Below are 17094 nucleotides of genomic sequence, written 5' to 3'. Positions count from 1 at the left end.
ATTTTTAATTTGGGAATGATTTTAGTTTTATTTTTATTTATTTTATCAATAACTAATATATAATAGTTAAAATGTCAGATCATTCAGCTACATCTGGTGTAAATATGTCATCAACAAACTATAGTGGTACAGGCACAACTTCACAGGTGGAAGATGCAAACTTGGTAGCGAAATACGATAATGCAAGAGTGATTGCATCGGTTTTACAAACTATATTACTAAAGAATAAGAGTGATGAATTTAAAAAGAAAGATACTCAAGTATGTCATAATAATATATAGATAAGATTGATTATTAAAAAAAGAAAGAGTCTATTATTAACAAACAAACTAATCAAAATTTGTTGTTGTTCGAATTACAGCAATTAGCAATTGTAACACTATCACATTCGGGTATAACATTTACGGTGGAGTGTGGTAAACAATTTCAAGCTACCGCACAGTTGAAAGCGAGTCTTTTTGCAACCTATATGTTTAACCCACCACCCAATGAAGAATCGATCATCTTTAAGATCAATTTGTCGATTCTCATGGATTGTCTCAATATATTCAGTGGGAACAACAGCTCTGCCTACACAGCGATCACCATCATCCAACGTTCAGGCCAACCATTCACCGTACTCCTCGAGGAGAACGCAACACAAACCAGTTGCTCACTTAAAACCATGAATTGTGATGCACCACTTGAGTTCGACATTGACTGTGCACCTTTCAATCGTTTATTAGTTTCAGTAAGTAGTAGTAGTAAATAACGTAAGAAGATCTTCACGTAAGACACATTCATTAATGATTATTTTTTTTGTTATAGGCTGAAAACTTATTGGAAGCATTTGGAGAAATCGATTATTCATCACAATCTGTTAATATTTGGATTTCAAATCCAGTTCCAACACAACAGGCACCGAATCCACCGATGTTTAGATTGACAACCAATGGATCGGCAGGATCGTTTCAGGTGGAGTATGGTGAGGAGCTGTTTGAATACAAAGAGTGTAACAAACCGACTATAACCTATAGCTTCCCTTTGGCTTTGATACAGCCTGCCATCAAAGCATTGGCAGTCACCAATAAAACAAGAATCACAATGAATGCAGCAGGTCTACTGAATTTCCAACATTTCATAATGACCGAAGAGAAAAAGTTTCCTCATCTAGTTGAATTCTACATAGTAGCACAACAAGATACAAATGAAATGCATATGGGTTAATCTTATCACATTCCATATTATCATGTAACGACATAAATCAACTACGACAAACAAAATCATCATCAACAAACAAACAAACCTCACACTTTCACTATTATTTAACTTGTAAATCATTGAAGATATATAAAAACAAAAGTAATAAATAAAATCTTGTAAATACTATTATTATAAATTATGATTTTTATTCAATCGTAGAAAAGAAACATTTCATAATTATTGAAGTGGAAGTATCAAATTTGAAAACGCTGGCTGGAAAGGTTTTTGGATAAAAAATAAAAGGGTATTGAAATCAAATATATTTAAAATCTTTTGTATTATTTATTTACTTTACAGTTATTTTATCATTTAAAAGATCTAAAATAAAGTCTTTTGATTATTTTTTTCAGTGGGGATATATCAGGTTAGTTTGTTTGGTTTTATATGGGCTGGATTGTTTTATTTTGCTATTTTTGGGTTTTGTTTTGTTTTTTTTTGGTTTTGTTCTTTAAATAAATTTATCTTCTACCTCTCATGGCACTGACTCCACCACCACGACCGAGAGCAGCACGGGTTCTTGGATCTATATTTGGACCGGCTTGAGCTTGTTCACTTTGGTTGTTGGAAACGGTTTCATCTACAGAGAGAATCAAACAGGCGGCTTCAGTGGCGGCGGTGATCGAATTCAATTTAACAATGGTTGGCTCCCAGACTGCGGATTTGTAGGTGTCACAGATTCCTTCATTTACAATGTCGACACCGTACCACTTTTCACCCTGAGAGTGTTTCTGACGAAGTTGGTTGAGAATGTCGGTCGAGTCGAAACCGGCATTGTCAGAGATCTGACGTGGAATCACCTCCATTGCCTTGGCGTAGGCTGTAATCAACAATTGACGCTTACCCTCGATGGTGAGAGCGTGATCTCTGAGGTATTTGCTGAGTTCCATCTCGGTGGCACCACCACCGGCCACGACAGAACGATGCTTACGAGCACGACGCACAATCATAATGGAATCGTGCAACGAACGCTCGGCTTCATCGATGAATTGCTCTCCTCCACCTCTGAGAATGATAGTGGCGGTCTGTGTCTTCTTGCAGCCTGTAAACATATTGTAACGATTTCCACCGACTTGACGCTCCTCGAACAAATCGCAACTTCCGATTACAGTTGGAATGATATTGGAAACGGTGGTTTGGATGACAGCACCGGTGGCACGACAGACACGCTTGATGTCGTCCTCTGGGACACGTCCAGCGCAGAACATCTTCTTGTCGGCGAAATACTGAGTGGCCAAATCACCGATGGCGAGACGCGACAAGATGACATTGGCACCGGAAGCGTGGATCGACTCGAGCTTGTCGTAGAACAACTTCCACTCGGCGTTGACCAACGCCTGATATTTAGTTGGATCAGAGATACGGATCTCGGCGTTGTCCTTCTCTGCCTTGAGCTCAAGCTCGTTGTTCAAACAAAGAATCTTTGGATTCTCAATGTGCTTTGGTTGTTGCTCGAAACCGGCATAGAAAAAGGTACGCTTGAAGGCGGCACCGGCGACAAAGATGGTATCTTCCATACCACCACCAGACTCCTTCTTGATTCCAATCATGTCCAAATCGATAGAGTCGTCGAGCAGTTGAACGGCGTCGACAACCATCTTTGAGAAGAAGTCCTTGTGTGAAGAGATGAGCTTGGAGTTCATTGCGGTCGATGCGCACTTCTCGAGGAACTCACGCATGTCCTCCGACTTGATGTCGACAGAGAGCTCACGAATCTTTTGTTTGGCGAGTTCGCATGCCGATCTATATGCTCTGATGATGATCTGTGGGTGAATTCCCTCTTCGATGAATGGCTTGGCCGCCTTGAGGAACTCGCCAGCCATGACGACGACAGAGGTAGTTCCGTCACCGACTTCGCTGTCCTGTGACTTTGCAATGTCGACCAGTGTTCTGGCGGCTGGATGAACGATATCCAACAACTTCATCACTGTTGCACCGTCATTAGAGATGGTGACATTCTTCTCTGATTGATAAACCAACTTGTCCATACCACGTGGTCCTAATGTTGTTCTGACTGTATCTACGATCGCACAACATGCATTTATATTACTAATCAATTGTGGTACACCTTGTGATGTATCTGTTCCCTCTTTCAAGAGGATAATAGGTGGTTTCTATAATAATAATAATAATAACAATTCAACACATAATGATTTATATTAATATATATATTATTTTGAATATTTTAAACTTATTGATAATGTTTTGTTGTTTTTGTTTAGTCATCACCACTCTTATCTGTCAAACAATATGATTCTTATTAATCTGTTTATCTATAAACTCTTCATTATCAATTCTATATCTATTATCTATGAATACTATTATTATCGTTATTATCGTATTATTATTATTGTCGTTATTATAAGTATGTTCACATTTTTGATTCTAATATGTTTATTTGTTCTCTAAAGAATATCGAATCAAATTGAATCTAATCTAATCTATTAAACTTTGTTTCATATCATCTTAATCATTCGTTTATCATTCCATTAACATTTATCCAAATTGTATTTCTGTGCTGTTGTTGTTGTTGTTGTTGATGTTTTTGTTTAATCTTTAATTTCTAAATTATTTAATTGAATATTTCTTGATATAACTAACTAGTATTATTAACTTTTCTACTATTATTATTCTATTATTGTTGTTCTATTGCTTCTGTGTTGTTGTTGTCTATTCTATTATTATTTAATGTTTGTGTTTTGCTTATTATCAAAATTACTATGAACGCCCATATTAAAAAAATCAAATCTATGAGATAGAGTGGTGATGTATAAATTTGATGAACCTACAATCATCTGAGACATGACTTATCGATATATGTATGGATTACTGTTATTCTATCGATTATCAGCAAATCAAATATAGATAGAGATAAAGGATACAAACAGATATGCTTACTATGAGAAGATATCTCGTGGGTGTGTGAGTTTCAAGTTTTTCACTTTTTTCATTGAACTTCATGAAGTGCCTGAGACAGATCTTTTTTTAAAGCCAAAGTATAATGAATCATCATTAATTTACATCTACTGACTTATCAATCAATCAATATATAATAAACAATAAAACATAAATATATACATATTATTATAATAATTTATTATTTTATTTATATTTGTTTTTTTTTTTCAAAAAAAAATAAAAAATACAAAAAAAAAAGAGAAAAACTAAACCAAGATTAAAGATTTAGATTGATAGTATAGATATATAATACTATCAATAGTATATATAGATAGTTAAAAAGAAACATGTTTTTATCACTATTAGTGTTTATGCTTTATATATTAGGCTTTTTGTTTGGTATAATATGTTTAGCATGTGGATTATATTATTTTGCAGAGTTGGTGGAAGAACATGCTTCAATCGCAAAGAGAATCATTAGATATACTATAATTGTATGTATATCATGATATAAAATCAAATCTTTGGTATTCTAATATTATTCTATCTAAAAATAAAATAAAATTATATAGTCTATTATGAGCATGTTAATATTGTTTGGAATATTTGAAAATGTCGATTTCATCTGTATATTGCTATCGTTGATCAGTCATGGTTCATACTTTACCTTACTCTCAGAGTTTCCATTTGTAACTCTAACAAGTGTTAAGTTTATCATTAGTATAAGTATGTACTTATAAATAATACATATCATTGTCTTTATCATTCATTGGTTCATTTGTTTATTAACGTGTTCTTCTTTTTTTTCTTTAAAAACAAAACAAAGTTACAATGATTGTTAGTCATTGTTGGTGGTTTATGTTTTTCAGATCGAATTGGTTCCCCTTCTCAGAGATCATCTCAGTATTTGTATTTTTCGTATGGTTAGTTCCATTCATTTTCTTTGTATCATTATCAGCAAACGACAGTGCTCTACCATTCTCATCAGGAAGTAAGTATACAATCAATTAAATAGCAATCAAGAGCATAACATTGTGAATATAAAATACTAATAAATGATTATTATCATATTTGAATAGATCGTATTATTGGTGTAGACAACGAATACTCTAGAAAGAAGAATACAACAAGCAGTCTTAAAGCAATGATTGGTTGGGTAAAGAATAAGACTGACGATTTAACAGGTAGAAATACAAATAAACATTATTATTAAATATGATATGATATTGAAATCATAAATATGTATATAAGTATGACGTCAAACAATCTATCTTATAACCACACCACCTTATAATCAATTCTTTTTATTTTTATTTTTATTTTTTTTTTAGAAAAAACTTTAAATTGTCATTCAATACAAACATTTAGATATATATATATATTTATTTATTTATTATATCTTATAACAACAAACCTTTTAATAGTATAATATTTGTAAAAATAGTAAAATAAGTAATATTTAGTGTCAATTATCATATCATGATATCAACAACATCATTTGAACAAGAGAAAGTGGTAGAATCCACAATCGATCAACTGAGTACCACAAGTAGTAGTAATGAGGAAATAGTAATCGAAAGAATAAATGAGGATCAGTAAGCATCTATAGACTAGTGAATTGATAGCTTATAAGTTTGGTAATATTCATTTTGATTTGATACATCAAACAACAGAGCATGGAATATAAGACACATTGTAATGTATCCAGAAATGCCATTCGATTTCATAAAGATGGATACCGATCCAGATTCGATACACTTTGGTCTACACCTTAAATCCGGTGATAATAAGATATTGATTTCCGTCATTTCTTTAGTTTTAACAAATTTAAAAGATGGTGATGTTCAATTTAGAAAAGTAAATAAATTTAGTTGTTATTATAGTTTTCTAATAATAATTAAAAAATATATTAATATGTTCCTAATATTATTATAACTATAGTTTGCAACACTAGAGCAATACCAAAGAAAAGGTTATGGCTCTAAATTGATGTTTTTTACAGTGGAACAAGCGAAGCAGATGGGTTGTAAAAGACTATGGTGTAATGCTAGGTCTGCCAAATCACCTTTTTACAACAACTTTGGATTCAAAACTACTGGTTCTTCATGGAACAAAAATGGATATGATTATATCATAATGGAGTCATTTCTTTAATGGAATAAATTAATGTTTAATTTAGATAAGTTATCTTTAAGTTAATTAAAATATTTATTTATTTATTATGTTTTGATTTTAATTAACTCCAACGAGGAGTGTAATCCAAGAGATTTGATTCGTAAAAAGCAAAGAGTTTAGGAATCTGAGATTCATGAACGATCGCTGATACAAAGTTTGGTTCTTCACTGAAGAAGAGATAGTGATGTTCGTCAAGTCTTCGTAGCCAAGCAGTACCGCCATAACCTCCCGATTGTAGATCGAATACAACATTGTTGGGTATTCGAGGTTGGGGAAGTCTCAGTGCATATAAAGTCAACTTTTGAAGTGATGAAGGAAGAATATCACTGTTTAATTGCTTTTCCAGAACAACATCTATCTCTTCACCATCTTCATTGTATTCATCGATTTCATCTTCGTAAATAGCCAACTCTTGTATTGTATTTGGCAGGATAACACTGTGATCGATTGGTAGACATTCAATTGAATCCAAATGTAATGTTTGAACTGATGCCGGAACTTCATGGATGATTTTAATTGCTCCACATCCAAATCGAAGTGTTTCAATACCATTGGGAACTTCTCTGTATGAATCTGTTCCATTCGACAGTCCATATCTCACATCAAGTTCCAATTCTTTGATTTTCAAATGATCGAGTAATTCATATCTTTTGTATGCATTGATTCGCAGATAATCGAATTGATATTGTGATCGATCCTTGAATATCTCATCGATATCATACAATGCATTGACAATGTCGAGTCGTTTGATTGTTGGTGGCATCGTTGATCTTAATACTCCTAATGTTACCACCAAATCGGTGAGAGAAGATGGAAGATAATGTAAATAAAGTATTTGATTGTCAAACATTCCACTACAAAATTTTAAAGATTGAAGATTGGAAAGCAACTTGATTTGTGGAATCCATGATAACGATCCTGTCAATTTGCGAAGTGTCAATGGTAAAGTACCATCAAGGATTTGATGATCATTGCTACCATAGTATTCGAATTCTTCGAGATTTGGTGGTAATGATCCAACTTCTAGAATTCGATTGCCAAAATATTCCAGTGATTTTAAAGATAATGGCAATACACCTGGTTCAAGTGGATGTTGATATGAATGAGGAAAAGAAAGTTTCTCCAATGTGTTTGGAAGTACACCCACTTTGATTGGTTTGTTGATTATTGTTTTCTGAAGGTTCAGACATTTCAAATGTGGTGGAAGATATCCTGGTAATAGTTCATCAAACTCGCCTTTGAGTGACAGAGATATAAGATTCTCTGGGAATCTATATCTTAATGTTTGACACCCTGATAGAATAGTAACATTGGATTGAGATATCAATCGATATAGTTCTTCCAAATAGGGATAATCAGAGCGAAATGAAAATGAAATTGAACAAACATTTGAAGGAATCTCGTTCATTTCTAAAAGTTTTTCTAAGAATGATTGATTTTGATTGAATATGATTAGTGATCATCATTTTTATTTAGTTTTACTATTTTTTTTGAGATATATATTTATCTTACCTGAGGTCATATGATAATTATGAGGTGATTGATCATTACCAACTACAAGTTCGAGATCATTCTTTCTGTTGATTGAATCGATGTAAATTGATTTAAATGAGTTTAAAAATATTTTATTCTTATCTTTATCACTGATTATTCTATGAATATGATCATTTCTAAAAGATATGTAACCATGTTTTTCATTGAACCATCTTTTGCACACCAAAGTGAAACAGATTCTATCTACATTGTCATCTAAATAATTAATAATCTTTGATAAGAGCAAGTGTGATAAATTAACTAATCTATGAGAGTTATGATAGTCATTATTCTTGTTCATCTTTTATAAGGTTTAAAGACTGAATGTTAAAAAGTTTGCGCCAATTTTTGAAAAAAACAATTTATTTCAATGTGATTTATTAGAACTATTAGTATCATGAGGATGAGTGTTAATAAATCTAGATCTTTTATGAATAAAAGAATACATAGAATTAAAGTGATTAATTCTATTCATTGATCCAAATTTTTTAATTTTTCTCTTTTTCAATGGAATCAAACAAAAGTAATAAAAGTTTATGTTTATTGATAATAGTTTGTTGGTTTATCTACATTAATGTTTGTATACAGTTATGGAGGTGAATAGAGGGTAAGCCAAGAGTTTTGATTTGTAAAATGAAAGGATTTTAGGAATTTGTGATTCGTCGATGATAGCTGATAGAAGTTTGGTTCTTCTCTGAAGAAGAGAAAATGATGTTTGTCAACTCTTCGTAACCAGATAGCACAATCACCTCCAGTCTGTAGATCGAGCTCAACATTGTTGGGCATTCGAGTTTGTGGAAGTTTCGTTGCATATAATGTCAATTTTTGATGTGATGAAGAATATCACTTTTAAATAGCTTTTCCAGACCAACTTTTATCTCTTCTTTATCATCTTCAGATATAGAAAACTCTTGTATTGTATTTGGCAACGTTGATTGGTATAATAAAAATTATAATTTGGTTGTTGATCAAACAAATATTCAACTAAAGTGTATAAAAGATGAACAACAACGACAACAATAATAATAACAATAATAATGATTATAATAATACTCATAGATTAGTTAATTTAAAATTAAAAAAAAAAAGTGAGTAGGTTTATTTTCTACAATTTTAAAAGTGTAACATTTAAAATGTAATTCATATTATAATGTGTCAGTTGGTTGATTGCTCTTAAAGAATTGGATTGGAATTAGTTGATTTAGCAATAAAGTTGAGTTTGGTAACGAACTCTTTGACACGTTTAGTAAGTGGTTTGCCAGCACCGTGTCCAGCTTTCTCATCGATCAAGATCAACAGTGGTTTGGATTGGTCTGGTTTGCCACCACGTTGATGTTGAAGTTCAGAGATGTATTTGTAAGAGTGTGCTGGAATGACACGATCGTCATGATCACCCGTTAGCAAGAGAGTGGCTGGATAAGGTTTGTCGCCGGCGACGTTATGCAGCGGCGAGTAGCCATAGAGTGTATCGAAATACTTTGGATCCTCACTGCAACCGTAGTCGCTACACCAGTGACTGCCAATGGTGAACTTGTGGAAACGAAGCATGTCCATAACACCGACATCGGCAATACAGCAACCAAAGAGATCCGGACGTTGGTTTACCGAGGCACCAACGAGCAGACCACCATTCGAACCACCGTTGACCGTTAGTTTCGAGGTCTTGGTGTAGTTCTTGTCGAACAGGAATTGAGCGGCTGCAGCAAAGTCGTCGAAACAGTTTTGTTTATTGAGTAGCGATCCACCTTCGTGCCATTTCTTACCGTATTCACCACCACCTCTGATGTTGGCCACCACAAACACACCCTTGAATTTATCGACAAAGAAAATGAAGCTTGGCGAGAAGTATGGTTCATAGGAATATTCGAATCCACCATAGGCAGTCAGGAAAGTTGGAGCATCGCCATTCAACACCAAATCCTTACGGTGAACGATAAACATTGGTATTCTAGTTCCATCTTTTGAATTGAAGAATTCTTGTTTACAAACATAATCTGCGCTATTGAAATTTTCTTTTTGAAAAATATATTAGTTTAATATCATTTCGAATGTAAAGATTAATGTAATTACATACTGATTTGTGGTTCCTTAAATAATACAGCTTTATCTTGGTTGGCATCGACGTAGAAGATGGTATCTGGGTAGATGAAAGAATGGAAAACAAAATAGATGTGGTTATGAAGTTTGGATGGTCCGAAGCCGGCGAGTGAACCGGGACCTGGGAGTTCGATTTGATGTAGGAATTTACCTTCCATATCGAAAACGTGAATCGATTCCTGGACATCTTTGAGATAGCTAACATAGATCTTATTCAATGCACTTCCGGCATACTGACAAAGATAGTCACGCTCAGGAATGATAGTCTTTACATCGAGTGCTACACCTTCACTCTTTGGCACCTGTATCGAAATAATTTGGTTGTTTGGTGAGTGCAAATTGGTGTGGAACCAGAAACGATCGCCAACGCTAGTGATATAGCTGTAGCTTGCTGAGAAATCAGTGATCAATTTGACTTTTTTGAAATGCTGTTCTTTGCCGTTGATCACCTCGTCAAAGTTGGTGATGAGTGTCATGTTGATCTCGGGATTGCAATCTTTGCTAATGCAAACCATCAGTGTTTCAAAGTCATCGGTGAACTCACAGCCAAACATATACTGTGGATTCGCTTCGTCAGAGTACACCAAAAGGTCTTTCTCTTGGGGATCGCCAATCTTGTGGAAGTAGCATTTGTTGTTGATGTTCTGGTCGGTCTCAGTACCCTTATCGTGAGTGTCATCTGCAGGCTGAGGGAATCGACTGTAGATGAATCCCGATTCATCTTTGTTGAACACTGGCGAAGAGAATTTGATCCACTCCAGCTGGTCTTCAAGGATCACTACGGGATCGTCGATTTTCTCTGGAATACGCACGATTTTCAATGTCACCCAATCCGATCCGGACTTGCTGTAACCATAGGCAAGAAGACGACCAGAGTCAGAGATGGTCATAGTGCTCAACGACCAAGTTCCATCCGGTGAGAATTGATTTGGATCGAGCAGTACATACTCTTTGTCGGGCTGGTTGGCATCTGCCATGTAGATGATCGCTTGATTCAAGAGTCCTGGATTTCTATCAAAGAATAAACGATCGCCTCTTCTACGATAGAAACTAGTCTTTGGATAGTTGATCTTCTCCAGCAATTCCTTCTCTAACTCCACCGATATATTGTCCTCACCAGAGCCAATGTATGATCTTGTTACTTGATTCTGTTCTTTTACAAATTTCTATATGGCGCGAATCATTTGTGTGTTAATTAATATTATATAGATATTATATTATTTTGTAGTTGTACTTGTTACTACTAACCTTTGTTTCTTCAGAGTTTTGATCTTCTAACCAACGATATGGATCCTTTACAATTTGTTCAGAACCATTTGTTCTTTTGAATGTGTCTGAAACACTATCATCACGTCTGATCTTTGGATAATTTAATGTCATTTTATGATTATTAAATAAACTGTAAGATTTATTAAAATTTTGTGCTACTACTCTTTGTAAAAACTGTGTTCTTTTAAACATATATATTAATAAAAAATAATTTTAAATTTAATTAAATTGTTTTTTTGAACATCAATATTATTAATTAATTTAAATCACAATCGAGTGATCTCAAAACAATTTACTTTTTTTTTTTTTAAAAAAATATTAATATTTTTATTGATTAAAAACAATTTATGTGAAAATTTGTAATATTATATTATTGTATTATTATTATATTATTTACAGATTAGATTAATGTTCTTTTCGAAAAGGACAAAAATGTTTGTTTAACAAATTAGATTGTATTGTGTTGATTTGGAAAAAAAAACGACTGACTGGTTGATTGATTAATAGACTCTTTAATAACTATTGATGAATAGTATTAAATTGAGGGTAACGTTGAAAAAAGAGTCTAGCATTCATTTGACGGATACGTTCACGTGCGTTGTATTGAATTCTTTCTTGAACTTCTTTCTTACGGATATCTCTTTGTTTTGCCATAAAGCATCGATTGCAAAGTATGTGGCATTTCAAGAGGTAGTAGGTATCGTGGTTGTTACTGTTTTCACCACACAGACAGCATCGTTCGTTGACACTGATCAAATAGGTCGAGTACTCATGATTATATAAAGCTTCTTTGATCTCTTTGAACCTAAATTTTTGTTTTCTCTTCAATACTTTATGAGTTGATTCCTTCATATCTTTATTAATTTATTAATTCCAATACTGGTACTATTTTATTATTCCTTTCAAAAGAAAGTTTAGTTAATTATTATTTATTTTTTTGGAATAAATTATTTATAATAAATTTATAAATGTAAAGGAAATAAAAACTTAATCGAATAAATAGAATGAATATGAAATGAATTGAATTTATTTAAGTTGAGGTTTCGTCTTTAAATATATTTATTAATATCTTTTTGGTATAAAAGATATTCAAACGAGTAAGTTCAATTCACAAAGGATTGGTCCAATCCAACCTATTATTAACTGATATTGTACTGGTTTGTTCTATGTTGTTAAAGTTTTTTATTTTTTGATTTGTTTATTTATCCAAAATAGATAATTAAAAATATTAAATTGTTTTCAACTGAATTTAATATCAACAATCAATTTTATAAATATTTAATATTTATATCTATATAGTATAGTATAGTTAGTATTACCAATTTATAAGTTATAATAATTTTTTAAAAAAACAGTACTTTTGTAACTTATAAAATTTCAAAATTGAATCATACATGTATGAAATGGTATGATATAGCACTGATTAAATCAATCAACTTAATTCTACCCACTACCACTCTCACTACAATTCAATTGACTTGAAAAACAAACCACAAAAGAAAAAAAGAATCTTTGTTTTTCACTTCCTCACTCACTCATTCTCCAACTCCTACCTCTTGTGACTATTTGAAAATTTGAAAATTCATTCTATATTTAAATAGGTAAGAGTATTTTTTAAAAAAATAATTGTTTTTTTATGATAGTATTATTATATGACTAGAGATGATTTGGTTTATATATAACTATTAATACTACTATAACTATTCACTCCAGTCAACAACAGAAACATCAGTGCTGCTCAAAACTCTGAATTCATATGAACATGATAATATTAATAATAGAGGAGGGTGGTCAGTTGAATTCATAAATAAAAACACTACACATTCACTTATACACAGACATTCTCAACTCTTCTCATTTCAATTCAACCCACCTTTTAATGGAATACATGGTGATGTTTTCAAAAAAAATGATTATACTTGAAAAACATTGATTTTTTTAAGATTGTGCTTATATATATATATGTGGGGTAATGAATTTGAATTTATTTATAAATACACACTCACAGCACATCTCATTATATATTTATCAATCCATTATTTTATCCATTCAATTTTTTAAAAAATATCTAAAAAAAAACAAATAAATTAAAAAGTTTTTTTTTAAATCTAATATAAGATCTATAATTTTTTAAATATCATATAAATTATTTTCTATTCATATAATTAAATTATATTACAACTACTCCTAATAAGTATATTTCCATAGAATCTTGATCGTAATACTTTACCTTTTTTAAAAATTCTAAAGACTTTTTCAGTTTGTAGTTAGATTTATTATCAGATCATTATGAAAAGTAGTTAAAGTAATTTTACTTATTATATTAATCAGATTATTAATACTTTAAAAAAATAACTGCAACAAAAATAAAAATCTTTGTAATTTTTAAAAAATTTACAACCAAGGTTTGATTGGACATATGTTTATTGGGAAAGTTTGATAGTTATAACTTTCCTAAAGTCTGGATAAGTTTATTCATTCTATATGTAACGAATAAATTGATTTGAACCAATCATTATCATTTAAATAAATTCAGAAGAATATTCTTTTGGATCATTCCTTAAAATCAAGACATTTTCAATATTTGTTTAAATTAAAAATTAATCAAAAAAAAAAAAAAATTGTACACAATTAAAAACAAATATTTGTTTTCATTTAATATATTGTTAACAAGACAACTGCTAAACAATGAATTATTTAATTAAAGTATTAATTAATTTGTGGTTTATCATAATTTGACAAATGATTCTTTCATGTGAATGGAGGAAAGAAAGAGTGATGGAATGATATAGTAAGGTTCGGCGTCAAATAACAGTTGGCAATGAGTTTGTGATCAGCCTGATCGAGGTCAATCGATGTAGTTAGTTTGGTCAAATTATACAACTAATTATAATAATACTTGTTGGTCGATATATTTGTTCCAGTTGTAATATTACCCACTACATTTCCATAATTTGGTGCTCTGTTGGGTGTTATGTTGGCATTGGTGTTTGAAATGTTGGGATTGCTGGGTGCACTATTGATGTTGTTAAACTTGTTTCTGTTGGACTGTGGAGTCTTAAATCTATTGTAAATATCGAGTAGATCCTCGGGTTCGAGCGCATCTTGGAAGATCACTAAACCATTTGCTATATTGGTATTTTGCTGTAGTTCAATTCGAGCAAAATCATCGGTGCTATCTATATCATCAGATGATGATTCTGTGATTGGTTGTTGCTGTTGCTTATTTGAATGTACAATTATCTTCATATCATCTTCGGTATCCTCATTTCCATTGTGATTATTATTATTGTTGTTGTATGGTGAGGAATCATTGGAGTGATACATATTTATCTCTGAGACATCTGTAGTAAAATGTTTTCTTTTCTTATTATCAATTGATGGCATACCTTTATTATTTTTTCAATATTTAAAATAAAATAGAATATTATTAATAAAATTAATCAATTAAAAAAGTAAAACAAAAAGTGATAAATATTTATGATGTTGTTTGTTTAAATTAAATTTCAAAATAAAACAAAATCTGGAAGAATGAAAATGAAAAAAATTAAACAAAGTAAAATATATTATGTATACATAATATATTTTTGGCAATAAACATGTCGACAGATGTTTGGAATAGAAAAAAATCAAAAAAAATAACACCCTCACACATCACACTCACACAAATTAAAAGAAAAAAAATTAAATTGAATTACATACCTCCACCTAATTGTTGTTGTTGTTTTTTATGGTCGTGTTGTTGCTGTTGTTGTTGCTGTAATAATTGTTGTTGCAAATGTTGTTGATGATTAAGTTGTTGTTGTTGTTGTTGTTGATGAAACTCAATAACGTTTTGATGATGTAACTTTGTTGATCTCATCAAAGCTTCGTTGTCTAACAACGATGATGCAGCGGGCTTTGTAATCATATGATTTACATGTCCACCATTGCCACTTGTAATAATATTAAATCCATAGTCTTTTTCTCTTTCCCAATTATCTCTATCTCTTTCTTTACTGCTGCTCTGTTCTCTTTCTCTTTCTCTATCTCTATCTCTATCTTTTCCGTTGAAACTTGATGAATTTGTATTTGGAGTTAATCTATTCACTCCTTGTGAAGTATTATTATTATTTACATTTTGTTGTTGTGTTGGTGATAGTGGTTGATGTTGATGTTGCTGTTGCTGCTGTTGTAACTGCTGTTGTTGCTGCATCATTCTTGATGGTATCAAAGGTGAATTGTGTGATATCTTATACTCATTCTTTGAGAAAGGATCGTGAATTATTTGATTGACCGAAGGCAGCTTGCTACTACCGCCACTGCTATTGCTCATATTGCTGTTGTTGCTAAAGCTACTATGGTTACTTAAGTTGCTGTTTGTGCTCATACTTGCTGTTGCGCTTAGATTACTATGATAACTATTGCTTTCCCATTCTCTTTCTCTTTCTCTTTCTCTTTCTCGATCCCTATCTCTTTCACGTTCACGATCTCGATCTCTTTCCCGATCTCGATCTCTTTCCCATTCTTCGTTATGACCACCATTACTATTACTACTACTGCTACTACTATTACTATATCTAGATTGACTGGGAGACGATGAGTTGGATGATGAACTATGTTGTTGTTGTTGCTGCTGTTGTTGCTGTTGCTGTTGTTGTTGTTTATTTGAAGAATTTGGCCCAACCATTGTACTGGGCAACAAAACCGACGATAGATATGGTAGCGATTTCCGACCATGACCACTGCCAGGGCTTATGCTATCGGTCACACTCCCCGTTATGCTATTATTACCACTACTCATCGCTTGTGAGTAAAAAAAAATAATACAAAATAAAAAAAAAGTGATAATATCTTTTTGTCTTTATATAATTATGATAGTCTCTCTATATTTTATATTATAATTTACAATAAAATAAAAATACATTAAATTATAATATAATATATCAACAACAACATTAAAATTTTATAAAGTGAAATAAATAATTTGATTTAAAAATAAGATGAAAGACAACTAATTGGTGGTGGTGGTAAGGTTTTTTTGTTTGTTTGTTTTTTTTTGTTGGTTTTGTTTTTTTTTTTTTAAAAAAAAACCAATAAATTTGAATTAATTAAATTTTGTTTGAAGTTTGATGTGTAACTGTAATGGAAACCAACTGTTCATGAACAAAATATGAATGTGATGGTGTTATTATTATTTCAACCAATTTATTTTGTATCGGTGTGTGGTGATGTGAAGTAATAATGCAATACGGAGACGAATAATTCATTTACGTATTACTTTGTTTTTGATTTTTTTTTGTTTATTTGTTTGTTTGTTTGTGTTTGATTTCCTCTTATATATATGTAACTTTGTAAGCTTCCACCACTCACTTTAATCTTATTCAAAAAAGGTTATTATAATGTACCAATATGTAGTTAGCTAAAGAGTAGCATCTAATAGTAAATTAGATCGCAGTAGTGGTTAACGTATTCAATGCCAAGCAGTAACACCAATAAATTATTACCATTTTAGATAATTACTATCATTTACCAATAAAGAAAAAAAGAAATTAGTGAGTACACTAAAAATAAAAATATGTATGTTATTAAAAAAAGTTGACAAAAAACTTGAGCTTTGCAATACAAAAGAGGAGGACCGATATATATCAATTTGGTTATAAAATTTACACTAATGTAAAGCAAATATCTGTTAGAGAAAAAAATCAAAAATAATAATAATTAATAATAGGTAGATTCACATCTAATATTGATTGACTAATTCGTACTAAAAAATTTACTTAAATCAAATTTGCCTTACACAATCTAACTAACCACTTATTATAATAACTTTTCATTTTATTTATTTAATTTTTTTAAATTTTACTTTTCTCAACGGTTGAATAATTTTTTAAAAAAAAAACT

General features: G+C 31.4%; 7 protein-coding genes across 7 annotated transcripts; 3 read left to right on the top strand and 4 right to left on the bottom strand.

The window, feature by feature from the left end:
• Positions 1–71: 71 nt before the first annotated feature.
• On the top strand, positions 72–1206 carry rad1 (exonuclease; the record flags this gene model as incomplete). Its single annotated transcript, XM_020580260.1, has 3 exons — positions 72–260; positions 362–730; positions 808–1206. 3 exons carry the CDS (start codon positions 72–74, stop codon positions 1204–1206), a joined length of 957 nt encoding a protein of 318 aa, XP_020428847.1.
• A 494-nt stretch (positions 1207–1700) lies between these two features.
• cct7 (T-complex protein 1 subunit eta) lies at positions 1701–4043 on the bottom strand (the record flags this gene model as incomplete). Its single annotated transcript, XM_020580259.1, has 4 exons — positions 1701–3353; positions 3487–3624; positions 3734–3802; positions 4029–4043. The coding sequence occupies 4 exons, from the start codon at positions 4041–4043 to the stop codon at positions 1701–1703; spliced, it is 1875 nt and encodes a 624-aa protein (XP_020428846.1).
• A 441-nt stretch (positions 4044–4484) lies between these two features.
• PPL_09464 (uncharacterized protein) lies at positions 4485–5350 on the top strand (the record flags this gene model as incomplete). Its single annotated transcript, XM_020580258.1, has 4 exons — positions 4485–4631; positions 4710–4863; positions 4964–5128; positions 5217–5350. 4 exons carry the CDS (start codon positions 4485–4487, stop codon positions 5348–5350), a joined length of 600 nt encoding a protein of 199 aa, XP_020428845.1.
• A 266-nt stretch (positions 5351–5616) lies between these two features.
• PPL_09463 (GNAT family N-acetyltransferase) lies at positions 5617–6291 on the top strand (the record flags this gene model as incomplete). Its single annotated transcript, XM_020580257.1, has 3 exons — positions 5617–5732; positions 5811–5994; positions 6079–6291. The coding sequence occupies 3 exons, from the start codon at positions 5617–5619 to the stop codon at positions 6289–6291; spliced, it is 513 nt and encodes a 170-aa protein (XP_020428844.1).
• Positions 6292–6373: 82 nt separating this feature from the next.
• Positions 6374–8146, bottom strand: PPL_09462 (uncharacterized protein; the record flags this gene model as incomplete). Its single annotated transcript, XM_020580256.1, has 2 exons — positions 6374–7734; positions 7825–8146. The coding sequence occupies 2 exons, from the start codon at positions 8144–8146 to the stop codon at positions 6374–6376; spliced, it is 1683 nt and encodes a 560-aa protein (XP_020428843.1).
• Positions 8147–9018: 872 nt separating this feature from the next.
• On the bottom strand, positions 9019–11322 carry dpoA (prolyl oligopeptidase family serine peptidase; the record flags this gene model as incomplete). The annotated part of the gene is made up of 3 exons (XM_020580255.1): positions 9019–9857; positions 9920–11090; positions 11191–11322. The coding sequence occupies 3 exons, from the start codon at positions 11320–11322 to the stop codon at positions 9019–9021; spliced, it is 2142 nt and encodes a 713-aa protein (XP_020428842.1).
• A 408-nt stretch (positions 11323–11730) lies between these two features.
• PPL_09460 (uncharacterized protein) lies at positions 11731–17027 on the bottom strand (the record flags this gene model as incomplete). The annotated part of the gene is made up of 8 exons (XM_020580254.1): positions 11731–12065; positions 13391–13441; positions 14025–14094; positions 14329–14600; positions 14914–15996; positions 16714–16754; positions 16861–16879; positions 16991–17027. 8 exons carry the CDS (start codon positions 17025–17027, stop codon positions 11731–11733), a joined length of 1908 nt encoding a protein of 635 aa, XP_020428841.1.
• Positions 17028–17094: the final 67 nt, after the last annotated feature.

Source organism: Heterostelium album (assembly GCF_000004825.1).
Source record: "Heterostelium album PN500 unplaced genomic scaffold PPL_scaffold11, whole genome shotgun sequence".
Classification (NCBI taxonomy): domain Eukaryota; phylum Evosea; class Eumycetozoa; order Acytosteliales; family Acytosteliaceae; genus Heterostelium; species Heterostelium album.
The sequence above is the reverse complement of the archived record's forward strand: the minus strand, read 5'-3'. Positions and strand labels throughout refer to the sequence as shown.